Consider the following 16,961-nt stretch of genomic DNA (forward strand, 5'->3'; position numbering starts at 1 on the left):
GCGTCCTCACTGACCACTGCCAGAGCACTTTGAATTGGTCAGTGAGTGTGAAGTCAGATAAGTGGTTGGGAGAGTGAGTGAGTGGTGGTTAAAAGTGAAGTCTGCAAGCATAGGCTGTAAAGGGGAGGAGAGAGAATAGAGTTTCTTAAAATCATCAAGCCTGTGATAGTTCTTGGGGCGTCAGCCTACGTCGGCCTCAGCATCTAAGAATCGGGCTCTCCTGTCGTGTTGTGTGGCATCACCAGGCTTCCTGCATTGCTCAGTCTTGGCTTGGGCTTCCCTGGAACTTTAAAGGCCATTTCATTTCTGATCACCCCTCACTTGTGTTGTGTTTCTCCACTTCATTTATTCTCCCATTCTCCTGTGCGACTTACATACGTCTCGCCCCTCCCTCATATGTAGCTCATTTGATGAACTTGCTTCTCTTTCACTGAGAAAATAGAAGCCAGCAAAAGAGAGTGTCTGTGCTTCCACTACCATCTGCTTCCCCACCTGCGGTGGGACTTACGTGTTCTCTCAGTTCCTGCTCTTCCTCCTCCTTCTCCTTTTCCACTGTCGATAAGTTTCTGTCTGTAGCCCCTCAACTGGAGCACATTTTTTCAGCGATTCTCCCTTTCTTTCTTGCATCAGTAAGTAAGTACTGGATTATTCCAACAACTATATAACTTTTCTCATCTTAAAAAAACCTCTCTCAACAGTCTCTCTCATATTTCCTTTGCTGCCCTTTATCATAAAACTCCTGGAAAGAACTGTCTACTTTCATTTTGTTCCAGTTTTTCTCCTCTTTTAATCCATTTCAGTCAGGGTTTTGCCTCCACCCTTCCAGAAAAACAGTTCTTGTCAAGGTCACCGATGACCTTCATGTTGCTAAATTCAGTTGTCAATTCTCAGTCCTCATCTTACTTGGCCTGTCAGCAGCATTTGACATGGTAGATAATTCCCTTTTCCTAGATAAACTTTCTGCACTTGACTTTCAGTACGTCCTTCTCTTTTTTGCTGCTGCTTCTCAGTCAGCTTTTGCTGGTTGCTTCTAAGTTGGCTTCTAAATGTCTAAGAGCCCAAGTCTCTGTTCTCAGGCGTCTCTGGCTATACGCGCCACCTGCAGTGGAAATCTCATCTAGTTTCATGGCTTTAATACCATCTATCTGCTGATAATTCTTTTTTCCCCCCAGCCTGGCTCCTTCCCCTGAACTGTACACATTTTTATACCCAACTGCCCATTCAACCTCTCCACCTGAGTGAATAACATGGTTTTCAAATTCAGCAGTGTAAACTCCATTCTTATTTCTACTCCAAAACTACTCCTCTTCTAAGCCTTCCTGACTCAGGAAATGGTAACTCTGTCCTTCCAGTTTCTCAGGCCAAGAACCTTATGTTTATCCCTACAAGTCCTGTCAAGTCTGCTTTCAAAACATACCCAGAACTTGATAACTTGTTAACACCGCCACTGCACGGGGCTAAATGACCTCTCCTCTGATTACTGCAGTGACTCCTAACTGGTCTCCCTGCTTCTGTCATTTTCTCTTTCTCATTTATTTTCCATGTTGTAACTGGAGTGAGCCTTTTGCAGTCTGTCGGACCATATCACGAGCCTGCTCAGTGGATATGCGCTGCCTCACCCAAGGTCATTCTCAGTCATGTGGCCACTAACTCTCCTTCAGAAGTCCATGCCTGGCGTGATCCCTAGGCTTTATCATCACCTGGAATGATTTCATTTGAGAGTCTTCAAAATACTTCTACCATGGTCCACAGCTCCAGTAAGGCTTTATCTCAAGCACACTTGGTCTTTGACTATAGTTAGATCTCCCATTCCTTCACCCATCCTCTTTTCCCTGCCATCCGCTAGATCTGTTAGAAATTAAAAGGAATTTAATATTAAAAAAGTTTCTTGTTCAACTGCTGTTTATTTTGACATATGGTATAATTATTGAATAACCCCTCCCCCACATTGATTTGTGAGACCTCTTGTGTATATAACCATCTTACATAAACTTTTATGTAAGAGAATCTGTTTCATTGATCTGTCAAGTTTTCATGCCAGCATGCTATTTAAATGTTATTGAAGCTTTATGATAATAGTATGTTTTAATATTTGGTAGGGATAGTAGCCTCTCATTGACTTTGTTTTTCAAAATTGTCACTGGTGGTCTGGTTCTTTATAGTTCCACATGATTTTGAGAAAAACTTGGGCAAGTTATGAAAAGAAAAATATCCACTGGGCTTTTTTTTCTGGAATGGTTTTAAACTGGGTTGAGTAGTTGATATAAGTTAATATTTTTTTATTAGCTAAAATTTTTACTTTGTAGTAGGTTAAATTCTTTTTCCCTATGGATACCAAAGATGTATCTTCTATTACTTAAAAAGATACGTGAAAAATGTAAATGATCTGTTAAATTTGTTTTGTTTCAGATCTGTTTCCTTCTCTTTGCCATTCTCTACATTGTCTCCTACTTCATTATCACAAGATACAAGAGAAAATCAGGTAAGTAGACACATTGTAGTTAAGCTTTGATTCTGATGCCAACTGGTCTAGGTATGGTGCATGGCTATGTGGTGCCCATCAGCAGTTAGTATATTCAATATGCCCGTGATTGAGGCAAGCAGTTGCCTGGTACTAAGAGCACTAAAAATAACCTCCAGGGAATCTGACTACTGGCAGGGTCATCTTCTTAGACCCAAGCCCTTGTTTATCACCATTCTTATGTTCAACTAAGGATAGTCCAGAGCTCTTCAGTTTCTGGGAAATTCCAGAGTTTATGAGTATATTTGGTTCCTTGTGACTGGCTCTGAATTTGACCTTACTCACCCCTCATCATCCCACCTCGTTCTTTCTCTGACTACCAGAATATCTTTTCTTTTTTTGAAGTAGTATAGAATTTAGAGTCTCCATAATACATTTAGCATTTAATTATATATTATCCTCTTATTATTTCATATGTATCCTTATCTCACTAGAGGGACCACTATATCTTTATTTTTTTAAATGAATTTTGTGCTGATTTATTCACAGATTTTTATGCCAGAGTTGTATAAGTAACTAAGCAGTTGCTTTACTGACTTCTGTTCAATCTCAGCTGTTTCCTAGAAACCACAGGATTTTCAGCTGTGATGCTGGGCTAATACTAGGTGCCATGTGAATGTTTAAGGGTTCCATATATTAAAGATTCCTTATGTTATCATACTAAACTTGTCAGAATTTTGAAAGAAACCAAGAAATAGTGCTTACTCTAGTGCACTACTTGGCTCTGTGATTGCACTCCTTGGATTCTGTAATCTTTCAAAATTTTGAAGACCTGGATCCAAGACAGCATCTTAGCTGGTTTAAAAGATGCTTTGGTATCAGGTGTCATAGATTATGGGCACAGAAGGAGGGAGAGAGAGAGAATGCGTGAATAATGCGTTGGTTTGGAGGAAGTGAGGGGTGATGAGCAGGAAAACAGGAGACTTCTTAGTCTCTAGAGTGATGGGGCGGGTGACGAGGACCCTGGACCTGTTTTGTAGAGTGTTGACAATAGAATTGAAATGGATGTGAAGCTATTCAAACATTCTTCAAGATATGGTGGTTGATTGGGTGTGGGTACGATAGTATAAAAATTAAATGTGACTGTGTTATTTTGTGGTCTCTTTGGTTGTGAAAGCATTTTGGGCAGCCAGTAATTAAGAATGGAGATTGGACTAAGAGAATGGCCCAAATATGCCATTGTCACTGAAGAAGAGGGGCACTCGGAATTCCAGAGGCCTATGCAGAGAGCCTTTGAGGATAACCCCAGTTAGGTATTGAGGAGAAGGAGGGGCCCGGGATGTTGTGTAATACTTTTGTAATTGGATCATAGTTTTCTTAGCTGGTAAGATTATGTGGGAGGACAAAAAAGGTGGCCAACAGCCATGAGAGAGGGAGAGGATAGGGTGAGGAAGGGCCATCTGCTACTTAAAAAAGACACAAAACTTGATATATTTCTGTCTGTAACTTGAACGAAATGATGAAGTGTCAAGGCAGTGGTATCCAAGGTGGTTTAGGGTGGTCCAGGAAATCATTATTTCCATTGCTAACGACAGACTCAGATTACAGGAAAGTGTATGAGTTCTAAGATTCTGAATTTTAATTTTATGGTAAAAAATTTTTTTGGCTATTTTATCAACCAGAAAATTTCATTCATTAGCAATTTCACTGACATTGTGTAATAATAAACTTGATAGTGGTTCTAAGGTTCTGCTGAGTTTTATTTCCTTGAGCGCTAAATATTTGGAAGATTTTAATTTACATATGGATTTTGTTAATCAGGATTTTTTTTTATCAGTCAGAATACTCTGTTCTTTAACCATATTCTATCCTATCTGATTTAATGAGATTTAGATTTGGATTGTGCTGAAATAAACACAGTGCTTTTTTTTTTTTTAAGCTCTATTGGAAAACACAGTGCTTTTTGAAAATAATTTCTATTCAGTAATTGCTTCTTCAAGTATATTTTTGTTCATGTTTTTATTAAATTAATGAAACATTTTGTCGGAAGATAAAAGAATATTAATACCTTGAACGTTTTTGCAGATGAACAAGAAGATGAAGATGCCATAGTCAACAGGATTTCGTACGTATTTTAATGTTCAGTTTCCCGGTTTCTAATTCTAAAGTCGTACATTTTCAAAATTTAATTCTGCTCTTTGGGCAGAAATATGGAAAAAATTCACCTAAAGTATTATAGCACCTTTATCAGATATTAGTCCTATCCTTGGAAAGCACATATAAGCAAATACATGGATAATTGAGGATTGATTGTCTCCTGTTAAAATTAGCTTATTTAAAGAGCCGCCAGATTTAATCTTTAGAGGATTTAACCAGGAAATGGGTTTAAGGTTGGGAAAGTTGCTGGGCCAAGGAAAGCAAGCAAGCTCTTGACTGTTTGAATGGCCTTGGGACAGGGAGCAGACGTCCATTGTGGTTAATTGAACGTTTACCTACTAAGAGCGGGAGATAGGCCCAGATGGTCCTCTTAGGCTGCTTGGAGCTCTCTTTCTGCTTGTGTATGCCAGTGGTAGAGGATGGACATGCTCTTTAATGCTTCTGAGGTATCACACTGGAGGGAAAGCAGCAAATTCCTTTCTTTCAGATTTTGCTCAATTAAAAATTGAAATTAAACTGATATACCTGCATGGGAGAGTTTCTGTATTCCAAGAATTTTTTTTAGATACTCAAAAATTTTTTTGAAATAGCTCCAAATTTATAGAAAAGTTAGAAATATACTACAAAGATTTTTTCCCCCTGAACTGTTTGAGAAGTTGCTGACCTGATGCTTTGAACAGTTGGCCTTCTGCATATGCAGACTCAACCAACTACAGATAGAAAATGTTTGGGAAAAAAATTTCAGAAAGTTTCGTAAAAGCAAAACTTGAATTTGCATGCATTGGCAGCTGTTTACGTGGTATTTACGTTGTACTCGTATTTACAGCTATTTACATAGCATCTTCATTGTATTAGGTATTATATGTAATCTAGAGATGATGTAAAGTTATGTGAGAGCGTGTACATAGGTTATAGGCAAATACCGTGCCATTTTATAAAAGAGACTTGAGTGTCTGCAGATTTTGGTGTCTGTACGTGGGGGGTGGGTGTTCTAGGACCCTTCCTCCAGAGACTGAGGGATGACTGTAGTGCTTGTAAAGAGTGCATTCTCCTATGGATCCGCCATACGGTGGTGAGAACGACGGAACTAACCTCAGTACAGCACCCACCACGCCCTGCTCCACTTTCCCAGTTGTCCCAGCAGCGTTCTTTGCAGCAGGAGGATCCAGTCCAGAACCACACACTGCAGGTTGTTAGGCCCCTTTATGTGCCTGCACACTGAGACGCTTCTTCCGTATTTCCTGGGCTTCCTTGATCTTGATGCTTTTGAAGATTACGGGCCAGTTGTTTGGATTTGTCTGTTGTTTCTTCATGATTAGTTTAAGATTATGGATCCCTTGCTGAGGAGTGGAGGCGAGGAGATGAGGAAAGGGGAGGAGGGAGAGAGACTCCGTGTACTTACACACACTTGTACACATACACTTTCTCCTGCACTGGAATATTGTTCAGCCGTGAAAAGGAATGAAGCCCCAACAGAGATGAACCTCGGAAACACTATGCTGAGTGAAAGACGTGAGACAGGAAAGGTCACATGGTGTATGATTCCATTTATGAGAAGTGTCCAGAGTCGGTAAACCCAACAGCATCAGTCTGATAGTTAGCAGAGGCTGAGGGGAGGAGAAAATGGGGGAGCAGCTGCTTGGTGGATGTGGGGTTTTATTGGGGTGGTGAAAGTGTTCTGGAACTGGAAAGAGGTCGTGGTTGCACAACACTGTCGATGCCTTAAATGCCATGGAATTGTTCACTTTAAAAGGATTAATTTTATGTTAAGTAGATGTCACCTCAATAAAATATAAATCCTTTTAACTAATAAGTGACTAATAAGTATTTTTAAGTAGTAAAATCAGCTCCTTAAAGACCTTCCCTCTGTCCTCTATTTGTATCTACTCATGCCCTCAGATTTACTCTCTCTGCCCTTTTCAACCCCAAATTACATTTTCTCCCAGCTAGTTATTTGATTTGATTTGGGATAAAGCACCTAACTGGTGAAACTGCTTTTAAGAATGGCTTGCGAGGCCACGTAGGTGAGGAGAGTTTCCATGCAGGAGGGAGGCTTGGCGCGGGGGTCAGAGCCCGAGGGGGTAACCTGATGCTGACCTCCGGGATTTGAGAGGAGAAGGGAAGTTTCCCTGCAGAGGGGAATCCGGGCATGGATGTCATCCCAAGCGGGTGAATAGGGGCACCCACGTGTGTTGGGGTGTGCTCTGTCACAGGGAGTCAGCCCACGGGGGTGGGCAGGGTGTCCCTCAGGGTAGCAGAGCCCAAGTAGACTGAGGAGGGTGTCCCGGAGGGATGGCCTGGCCTGGCTGTCAGTGCTCTGGTGGGGACAGTGTCCATGGTGCAGGGCAGTCCAAAATGGGGGTCACTTGAGCACGTGACACCTCTGCAGGGGGTGAGGGGCCAGTGTAGTGGCAGAGTGTTAAAGATAACGGGAACCAGTTGCAGTTAGGGGAAAGGGAGAAAACAGAAGCGAACCCTGAGCTGTTGCGTTGGAGCCGGAGGTATCTGTATGGACTCATGTTTTTCGGTATGGAGTTATTGAACTAAATCTAGATGTAAAGTGTGGGTACATGTGTGTGTTTGTATGTACATGTATACCTAGTGCACACTTCCACCCCCTAGAGCTGCCTGTCTACTGCCTGTCCATGCTTACCTGGAACATGGCACCCCAAGAGCAAGGAGTACCTTTAGCTCCCAGATTTTTGTTTCCGCTGAAAGGAATCGGGGCTCCTTAGGGGAGAGGCTGTCTGCAGGGCTAGGGTAGGGAAAGTTCTAGGCTCCTTTTGTCCATCTTGTAGTGCACGGTGCAGGGAAGTGCTCGAGAGCATTGGGGGCACGCCACACAGATCGGGACAGTCTGAGCATCAGGGCCAGGGTTGCCATGGATCCGACGCAGAACAGAGCAATCTCTAGTCCACATACATAGAAACCAACAGGTGAGTGACTTATTTGACAAGGAACAGGATATTTTCCTAGTTTCAAACTTAACTTCCCACAAAGGGAAGAGGAAGTTTAGAGTGCAGAGCCCTGGCAGATGGCACCTTGACCAATCAGCAGAGCCCATGACCACTAATGGGGCAGACAGGCATCCTAGGCCACCTGGTAGCCTGCAGAGAGGAGCGTGAAGCGTGGTGTCCTTGACTTCCCTGCCTTGTGGATGTGTCAGACTCCACAGATGCCTCCAAAGCTGGCTCCCTCACCTCCCTTGCCAGTCTTCTCCGCTGTAACCGTCCCCGTCACGGCTGATGTTACAGCTGATGTCACAGCTGACGGCTGCCTCACCACTCCCACTCTCAGGAGAAGGTCTTGGTCATCCCTGAGCCCTCTCTCATCCCACACCGGGAAGTCCTGCTGACTCTGTCCTCAGAATCTGCTCCGTTTCGGAAGGTGACGTTTCTGACACTGCCTTCAGTTCCGAGGTGCACTTTTCCACAGCTGTATAAGCAGCGACGGCTGCCGCTCCCTGACTTGACCCAGGGCTTTACCTTGAGGACCCCTTGCCAGCATTTACCTCTGTCCCATCAGCCTTTTATGGATAGTTCTCCTCACAGCTACTCAAGGGCAACAGGGAGCATGGTATTACCTTTTTTTCTATCTCTAGGGCCAATCACAATACCTAACGTGCAGTAGATTCTAGAAGGTTTTTGATGTGAGATCCAATGTTATATTTACAGTGATCATAGATATTCAGGATTTTCTGGGTCACTTTTGACTTCAAAAACTTCATCTGTTTGCCCTCATAAGCTGACCCCTTGGTCAGCTGCCAGCTGCCAGCTTCAGTCTTGGAAGCCGTGGTTGGCCTTCCCTGCTGGGTGCCGGTCCATGTCATGAGGGCCGTGTGAGGAGGGGCTGACTTTACTGAGAGGAGTGAGGAGGGACTGCTGAGGAGTGTCTGCTTCACAGGCAGATGACGCAGAGGGGACCTGAGGGAGAGGGCTGGTTGTGCCCAGGGGCATGGAGCCAGGAAACCCACTCACATTTGGGGTACAAGGAAGTTAGGTGAGCCTAGCTGTAGGTGGAAATCTGTCATGGCCAGAGAACCCTGGAAGGGTGAATTGGGAGAGCCGGGTGGGACCTGGAATGGGGAGATTGTGGATTTGCTCTTAATTTTAGGGTTGGAAGAAGGAGGGAATGGTAGTGATCAGACTTATGAGGACAGAAATGAAGATTGCTCCAGGTCACTGGTGGGCAAGTGCTGAAGTTGGCAGTGGGCCTGGGACGAAGATGTGTCCCCATGCTTTTCCCAGGAAATATGTTGTCCATTCAGGAAAACCAGCTTGTAAGGCTTCTCCTATGTCTGAATTGAATTGTATTTTGGTATGTATCATATGGTCTACATTAAAAACTTTATCAGTGATTTATTGAACGGGGAGGTTTCATGGTTATTTTTGGCTTTTAAGTAGGGAAACACTTCTGTTGATTGCCACAAGATGGCATTGGCCTCAAAGTCACTAATGAAAGATGTTTTGAGCGTTTAGTATGATTTTTTTCTTATATCTTCTTACATGCATTCTTTCTACATTAAATTTAATGGAATGGATATTAAATTAAGGATTTATCTCTAATTTTAGAGAGGTTCCCTTTTCCTTTGCCATTTTAGTCTTTTAAAAACCCTTAAAAATTAGATATAAAATTTTAGACATTTCAGACATGTATAACTGAAGAAATGAAAGCCCCTTATAGTCCCACTCTCTTAGGAATTGTTATATATTGTGCTAGATTTTTTTTAATGTACCTCTGTTTTCCTTTGTGTAAATATGCACTTTAGCGGGGGTGTGGGGAGAGCATGTTTTATATTTATTGTCCATGCTTTTCTTCGTGGTTGTTTGTTTTTCTTTTTTTTTTTTTCTTACTTTGTTTTAAACATCTTTCCATATTAGTACATATTAGAGATATTTTAAAAAATGACAGAATCATGTTTTAAATATTGTTTAATATGTAATTTTCTTTAATAGTTCCCTACAGTTTACTATATAGTTTATTTAACCTTTACCCATTTTAAGAGATAGTAGACCAATAGCTTTGTTTTTTCTTCCTGAAATAACCATTTTAACTTAATTCGTTTTTCATACTATTTTCACAAGTATTTTTTTCACCTGAAACAGTTTTTGCATTGCTGTTAGCATATATTGCCAAAGTTGTTAATTAAATGCAATTTTGAATTGAATACTTAAATTTAAAAGAGGAATGAGACTACAATTTATTCTTCGTAAAATGTGCAAAGGACTCTATCTCCAGTATATGTCTGTTTGAGGCTAACTCTTTCAACTTAATGGTCTTTTCACAGAGTGAGTTTTAGAGTTGGTCTAGTTTAACTTCTAGGACCATATGTGTATGATTTGTCTTCCAACTGCAAATAATGAAATGCATATGTAATTCTTTCTGGATTTAAAAAAATTAAGAGTTTTGATTCTATTTTTTTGAATTACTTCCATAGCCTTTGCTTTTTCCAACCACTGGTGACAGTGATGCTCTTCTCTTCCAGGTTGTTTTTGAGCACGTTCACTCTAGCAGTTTCAGCTGGGGCAGTTTTGCTTTTACCCTTCTCAATAATCAGCAATGAAATCCTGCTTTCTTTTCCTCAAAACTACTATATTCAGTGGCTAAATGGCTCCCTGATTCATGGTCAGTATATATTGCTTAATATAATCACAATTAATGTTTTACTTTTTTATGTACTGTATTTAAAATTTTTGCTTTTCTTAGTTCCCTAATAATTTGCATCTTCCTTCAATCAACCATTTGGGTCCTTAATAAAATCAGAAAACCAGATTTTATTTACTATTCCTATTCTTAGTTGGAAAAGGCTTTTCTACAAGAAGCAGTTTTTATACTTACTGTGATTTTGATAAATACATTTTCATTTAAATATTTAGCAAGAGAATTTTGGTTTATCTGGATATGTCAGAAGAACTCAACCTCCATTTAGGACCTAAAAAAAAGCCCACCATAGTGTCTGTTTTATTTATTTGCTGTTAGTTTCTTTAGTCATTTGAAAAATGTATGATAGAAGGGGGAAAAACTCTTTTGTCCAGGACAAACTTTAAAATTAATGTGGTTTAAAGAAAATAATGACTTATTTGGGCAACATGGTGTATTGCTTTGAAGTGAAATAGACCTGAATTCCATCCTTGGCTCTGTCATTTTCTGGAAGTTTTTAGTGAGGTAGGACATGTTAATTTTAATTTATGAAATATATAAAAATATCTAAAAAAAAGATATAATACACATATCTTTTTTATATGTTTCATTGTCTTTTGCCCATTTTTTTTCATATTGAATTATGTTATCTCTTTATATGTGAAACATCAGTTATCAGATTTGTGTAAATATGTTTTTCTAGTTTTTATTTTACTTTTTAATTTTGCTTTTTTGATTACAGAATTTTTGCATTTTTATGTTGTCCAGTCTTTTTCTTCCTTTGGTTTCTCTGTTTCTGTGTTTAGGAGATCCTTTCCCTTCCTGAGATGTGACAAATACTCTTTTTTTCTTGTTCTTCTAAAAATGGTTTTGTTTACACTTAACTGTTTAATCCATCTGGAATTTATACAGATAACTACCTTTTTTCTTGCCCCTTTGTGTGTGTTTAAAGAGTTATGTTTGCTGTGGAAAATTTGGAAAACAAAATTTACATGAAGAAAATTAGTATTACAGTCCTACAATCCAGAGAACTACTGTGGGTACTCTTGTGACCAAAATGCTTCAATGTTGTGTGTGTGCATGTGAACACGTAACTAAATAATGAAATGGAACCTGCTCTACCCACTGTTGATTTGTCTTTGCACCATCAGCTGTAGTGGGGAGGTTTCCATACTTGAAGTACTTTTCTTTGCTGTTTACAGTATTGCCCAGAGCCATTGTAATCATGAATTGTTCCCAATTTTTTGATTTAAAAAGCTACATTGTACATCTTTACAAATAAATATTTGTCTTTAGGACAAATTTCTGCAGTTTACTCTCCCTGTAAGCATACGTTAAAGGTTTTTAAAAAGTTTTTTCCCAAAGAAGGATGATGGTGAAGTAGAAGGATGTGGAATGCATCCCTCTCCACAGATGCATCAGGAATACACCAAAAGACACAATAATTCCCACTGAGAACCAGCTGAACACCAGTAAACGATCTTGGACACCAGAAAGGACTGCAAAGATCCCAACATAACTGGGACAAGCAGCCTCTGAAGTCTGACTACTCCAGCAGAAGTCAAGTAGGAGGCTCTGGGGAGGGAGCACTGAATCCAGGATGCTAGACTCCTAGGGAGTCCTCAGACACAGGGAAGATTAACTGCAGAGAACTCTCACAGAGCCCAGTATCAGAGTCTATGATGCAGCTTCGTCCAACTGTCTGCAACCGCCAGTGCCAGACACCTCACACCAAACTACAAACAAGACAGGAACAGAAACCCACCCATCAGCACACAGACTACCTAAAGCCATATTAACCTCACAGATACCCTAAAACACACCACCTGACACGGCCCTGCTCATCAGAGAGAAAAGACACAGAGCCACACACCAGAAAGCAGACACCAGACCCCCCCCACCAGGAAGCCTACTCAAGACACTGGACAAACCCCACAACAGGGCCAGAGGGCAGAAACAAGAGGAATTACTACTAGGCAGCATAGGGAAAGGAGACTGCAAATCCTATAAATTAGACAAAATGAGAAAACAAAGAAACACCATGCAGGCAAAGGAGCAGGAAAAAAACCCACAAGACCAAATCAATGAAGAGGAAATAGGAAAATTGCTGGAAAAAGAATTCAGAGTAATGATAGTAAAGATGATCCAAAATCTTGATAACAAAATAAATAAAATACAAGAAACAGTAAGGACTCAGAAGAACTAAAGAGCAAACAAACAGTAATGGACAACAAAATAACCGAAATTAAAAATACCCTAGATGGTATAAGCAGCAGAACAACTGAGGCAGAAGAATGAATAAGTGAGTTGGAAGATAGAATGGGGAAAGTAACTGCCACAGAGCAGGAAAGAGAAAAAAGAATAAAAACAATGGAAGACAGTCTCAGAGACCTTGGTGATAACATTAAATGCACCAACATTCTAATCATAGGCATCCCAGAAGAAGAAGAAAAAAAGAAAGGGTCTGAGAAAATATTTGAAGAGATTATAGTGGAAAACTTTCCCAACATGGGAAAGGAAATAATCAATTCCAAGAAGCGAAAAGAGTCCCATACAAAATAAACCCAAGGAGAAACACTGAGGCACATATTAATCAAACTAACGAAAATTAAGCACAAAGAAAAAGTATTAAAAGCAGCAAGAGAAAAGCAACAAATAACATATAAGGGAAAATCCATAAGGGTAACAGCTGATCCTTCTGCAGAAACTGCAGGCCAGAAGGGAGTGGCAAGATATACTGAAAACCCTGAAAGAGAAAAACCTACAGCCAAGAATACTCTACCCAGCAAGAATCTCATTCAGATTCAACGGAGACATCAAAAGCTTTACAGACAAGCAAAAATTAAGAGAATTCAGCACCCACCAAACCAGCCTTACAACAATTGCTTAAGGAACTTTTCTAAGTAGGAAGCACAAGAGAAGGAAAAGACCTACAAAAACAAACCCAAAACTATTAAGAAAATGGTAATGGTAATAGGAACACACATATCAATAATCACCTTAAATGTACATGGATTCAATGCTCCAACCAAAAGACACAGACCGGCTGAATGGATACAAAAACAAGACCCTTCTAAATGCTGCCTACAAGAAACCCACTTCAGACCAAGGGATACATATAGACTGAAAGTAAAGGGATGGAAAAAGATATTCCATGCAAATGGAGGTCAAAAGAAAGCTGGAGTAGCAATACTCAGACACATTAGACTTTAAAGTAAAGACTGTTACAAGAGACAAGGAAGGACACTACGTAATGATCAAGGGATCCATCCAAGAAGAACATATAACAGTTGTAAATATCTATACCCCCAACATAGGAGCACCTCAGTACATAAGGCAAATGCTAACAGCCATAAAAGGGGACATCGAAAGTAACACGATAATAGTAGGAGACTTTAACACCCCGCTTACATCAGTGGACAGATCATCCAAACAGAAGATAAATAAGGACACACAAGGTTTAAATGACACATTAGACCATCTTGACGTAGTTGATACTTATAGGACATTCCATGCCAAAAACTACAGAAGACACTTTCTTCTCAAGTGCACACGGAACATTTTCCAGGATAGATCACATCTTGGGTCACAAATCAAGCCTTGGTAAATTCAAGAAAATTGAAATTATATCAGGCATCTTCTCTGACCACAACGCCATGAGACTAGATATCAATTACAGGAAAAAAACTGCAAAAAAGTACAAACACATGGAGGCTAAACAATTCACTCTTAAATAACCAAGAATTCACTGAAGAAATCAAAGAGGAAATCAAAAAATATCTAGAAACAAATGACAGTGAAAACACAACAACCCAAAACCTATGGGATGCAGCAAAAGCAGTTCTAAGAGGGAAGTTTACAGCAATACAGTCCTACCTCAAGAAACAAGAAAAATATTGAATAAGCAACCTAACCTTATACCTAAAACAATTAGAGAAAGAAGAACAAAGAAACCCCAAAGTGAGCAGAAGGAAGGAAATCATAAAGATCAGATCAGAAATAAATGAAAAAAAAAAAATGAAGGAAAGAGTAGCAAAGATCAGTGAAACTAAAAGCTGGTTCTTTGAGAAGATAAACAAAATTGATAAACCATTAGTCAGACTCATCAGGAAGAAAAGGGAGAAGATGCAAGTCAACAGAATTAGAAATGAAAAAGGAGAAGTAACAACTGACACCGCAGAAATACAAAAGATTATGAGACTACTACCAGCAACTGTATGTCAATAAATTGGATAACCTGGAAGAAATGGATAAATTCTTGGAAAAATACAATCTTCCAAGACTGAACCAGGAAGAAATAGAAAATATGAGCAGACCAATCACAAGTACAGAAATTGAGACTGTGATTAAAAATCTCCCAACAAACAAAAGCCCAGGGCCAGATGTCTTCATAGGCGAATTCTATCAAACATTCAGAGAAGAGCTAACACCTATCCTTCTCAAACTCTTCCAAAATATAGCAGAAGGAGGAACACTCCCAAACTCATTCTATGAGGCCACCATCACCCTGATACCTAAACCAGGCAAAGATGTCACAGAAAAAGAACATAATAGGCCAGTATCACTGATGAATATAGATGCAAAAATCCTCAACAAAATACTAGCCAACAGAATCCAACAGCACATTAAAAAGATCATACACCATGATCAAGTGGGGTTTATCCTTGGAATGCAGTGGTTCTTCAGTATACGCAAATCAATCAATCTGGTACATCATATCAACAAACTGAAGGATAAAAAACATATGGTAATCTTAATAGATGCAGAAAAAGCTTTTGACAAAATTCAACATCTATTTATGATAAAAAAACTCTCCAGAAAATGGGCATAGAAAGAAATTACCTCAACATAATAAAAGCCATATATGAGAAACCAAAAGCCAACGTTGTTCTAAATGGTGAGAAAATGACAGAATTCCCTCTAAGGACAGGAACAAGACAAGGATGCCCACTCTCACCATTATTATTCAACATAGTTTTGGAAGTTTTAGCCACAGCAATCAGAGAAGAAAATGAAATAAAAGGAATCCAGATTGGAAAAGAAGAAGTAAAATTGTCACTCTTTACAGATGACATGATATTATACATAGAAAACCTTAAAGACTCTACCAGAAAACTGCTAGCACTAATCGATGAATTTAGTAAAGTTGCAGGATACAAAGTTAATACACAGAAATCTCTTGCATTCCTATACACTAGCAACAAAAAAGCAGAAAGAGAAATTAAGGAAACTCTCCCATTCACCATTGTAACAGAAAGAATAAAATACCTAGGAATAAAGCAGCCTAAGGAGGCAAAAGACTTGTATGCAGAAAACTATAAGACACTGATGAAAGAAATCAAAGATGATACAAACAGATGGAGGGACATACCATGTTCTTGGATTGAAAGAATCAACATTGTGAAAATGACTACTACCCAAAACAATTTCCACATTCAACTCAACCCCGATGAAATTACCAATGGCATTTTTCACAGAATTAGAACAAGAAATCTCACGCTTTGTATGGAAATGCAAAAGACCCTGAATAGCCAAAGCAATCTTGAGAAGGAAAGCTGGAGTTGGTGGAATCAGGCTTCCTGACTTCAAACTATACTACAAGGCCACAGTGGTCAAGACAGTATGGTACTGGCACAAAAATGGAAAGGAAGATCAATGGAACAGAATAGAGAACTCAGAGGTAAACCCAAGCACATATGGGCACCTTATCTTTGACAAAGGAGGCAAGAATATTCAATGGAAAAAAGACAGCCTCTTCAGTAAGTGGTGCTGGGAAAATTGAACAGCAACATGGAAAAGAATGAAATTAGCACACTTCCTAACACCATACACAAAAATAAACTCAAAATGCATTAAAGACCTACATGTAAGGCCAGACACTATAAAACTCCTAGAGGAAAACATAGGCAGAACACTCTGTGACATACATCAAAGCAAGATCCTTTTAGACACACCTTCTAGAATAATGGAAATAAAATCAAGAATAACCAAATGAGACCTAATGAAACTTAAAAGTTTTGTACAGCGAAAGAAACCGTAAACAAGACAAGAAGGCAACCCTCAGAATGGGAGAAAATACTTGCCAGTGAAGCAATGGACAAAGGATTAACCTCCAAAATATACAAGCAGCTCATGCTGTTTAATACCAAAAAAGCAAAAAACTCAATCCACAAATGGGCGGATGACCTAAATAGACATTTCTCCAAAGAAGACATACAGATGGCCAACACACACATGAAAACATGCTCAACATCACTAATCATCAGAGAAATGCAAGTCAAAGGCACAATGAGGTATCCCCTCACACCAATCAGAATGGCCATCATCACAAAATCTGGAAACAGCAAATGTTGGAGAGGGTGTGGAGAAAAGGGAAGTCTCCTGCACTGTTGGTGGGAATGTAAGCTGGTACAGCCACTATGGAAAACAGTTTGGAGGTTCCTTAAAAAACTAAAAATAGAACTACCATATGATCCAGTAATCCCACTCTTGGGCATATAACCCAGAGAAAACCATAATCCAAAAAGAAACATGTACCCATAATGTTTATTGCAGCACTATTTACAATAGCCAGGACATGGAAACAACCTAAATGCCCATCCACAGATGAATGGATAAAGAAGATGTGGCACATATATACAATGGAATATTACTCAGCCATAAAAGGGAATGAAATGGAGCTATATGTAATGAGGTGGATAAG

General features: G+C 39.6%; 1 protein-coding gene across 7 annotated transcripts in view; it reads left to right on the plus strand.

Annotated features, from left to right (window-relative positions):
* LMBR1 (limb development membrane protein 1) overlaps nt 1–16,961 on the plus strand; it is a 136,447-nt gene that overhangs the window by 21,757 nt on the left and 97,729 nt on the right. For 5 of the 7 annotated variants that reach the window (XM_057730818.1, XM_057730819.1, XM_057730817.1 and 2 more), the window contains 3 exons: nt 2,410–2,482; nt 4,547–4,586; nt 10,104–10,243. In XM_057730818.1, the coding sequence (XP_057586801.1) occupies nt 2,410–2,482; nt 4,547–4,586; nt 10,104–10,243 (253 nt within the window). The remainder of the gene's footprint in view (nt 1–2,409; nt 2,483–4,546; nt 4,587–10,103; nt 10,244–16,961) is intronic. The other 2 variants (XM_057730821.1, XM_057730822.1) reach the window with 1 other exon arrangement.

The sequence above is a fragment of the Hippopotamus amphibius genome, chromosome 4 (assembly GCF_030028045.1).
Source record: "Hippopotamus amphibius kiboko isolate mHipAmp2 chromosome 4, mHipAmp2.hap2, whole genome shotgun sequence".
NCBI lineage: Eukaryota > Metazoa > Chordata > Mammalia > Artiodactyla > Hippopotamidae > Hippopotamus > Hippopotamus amphibius.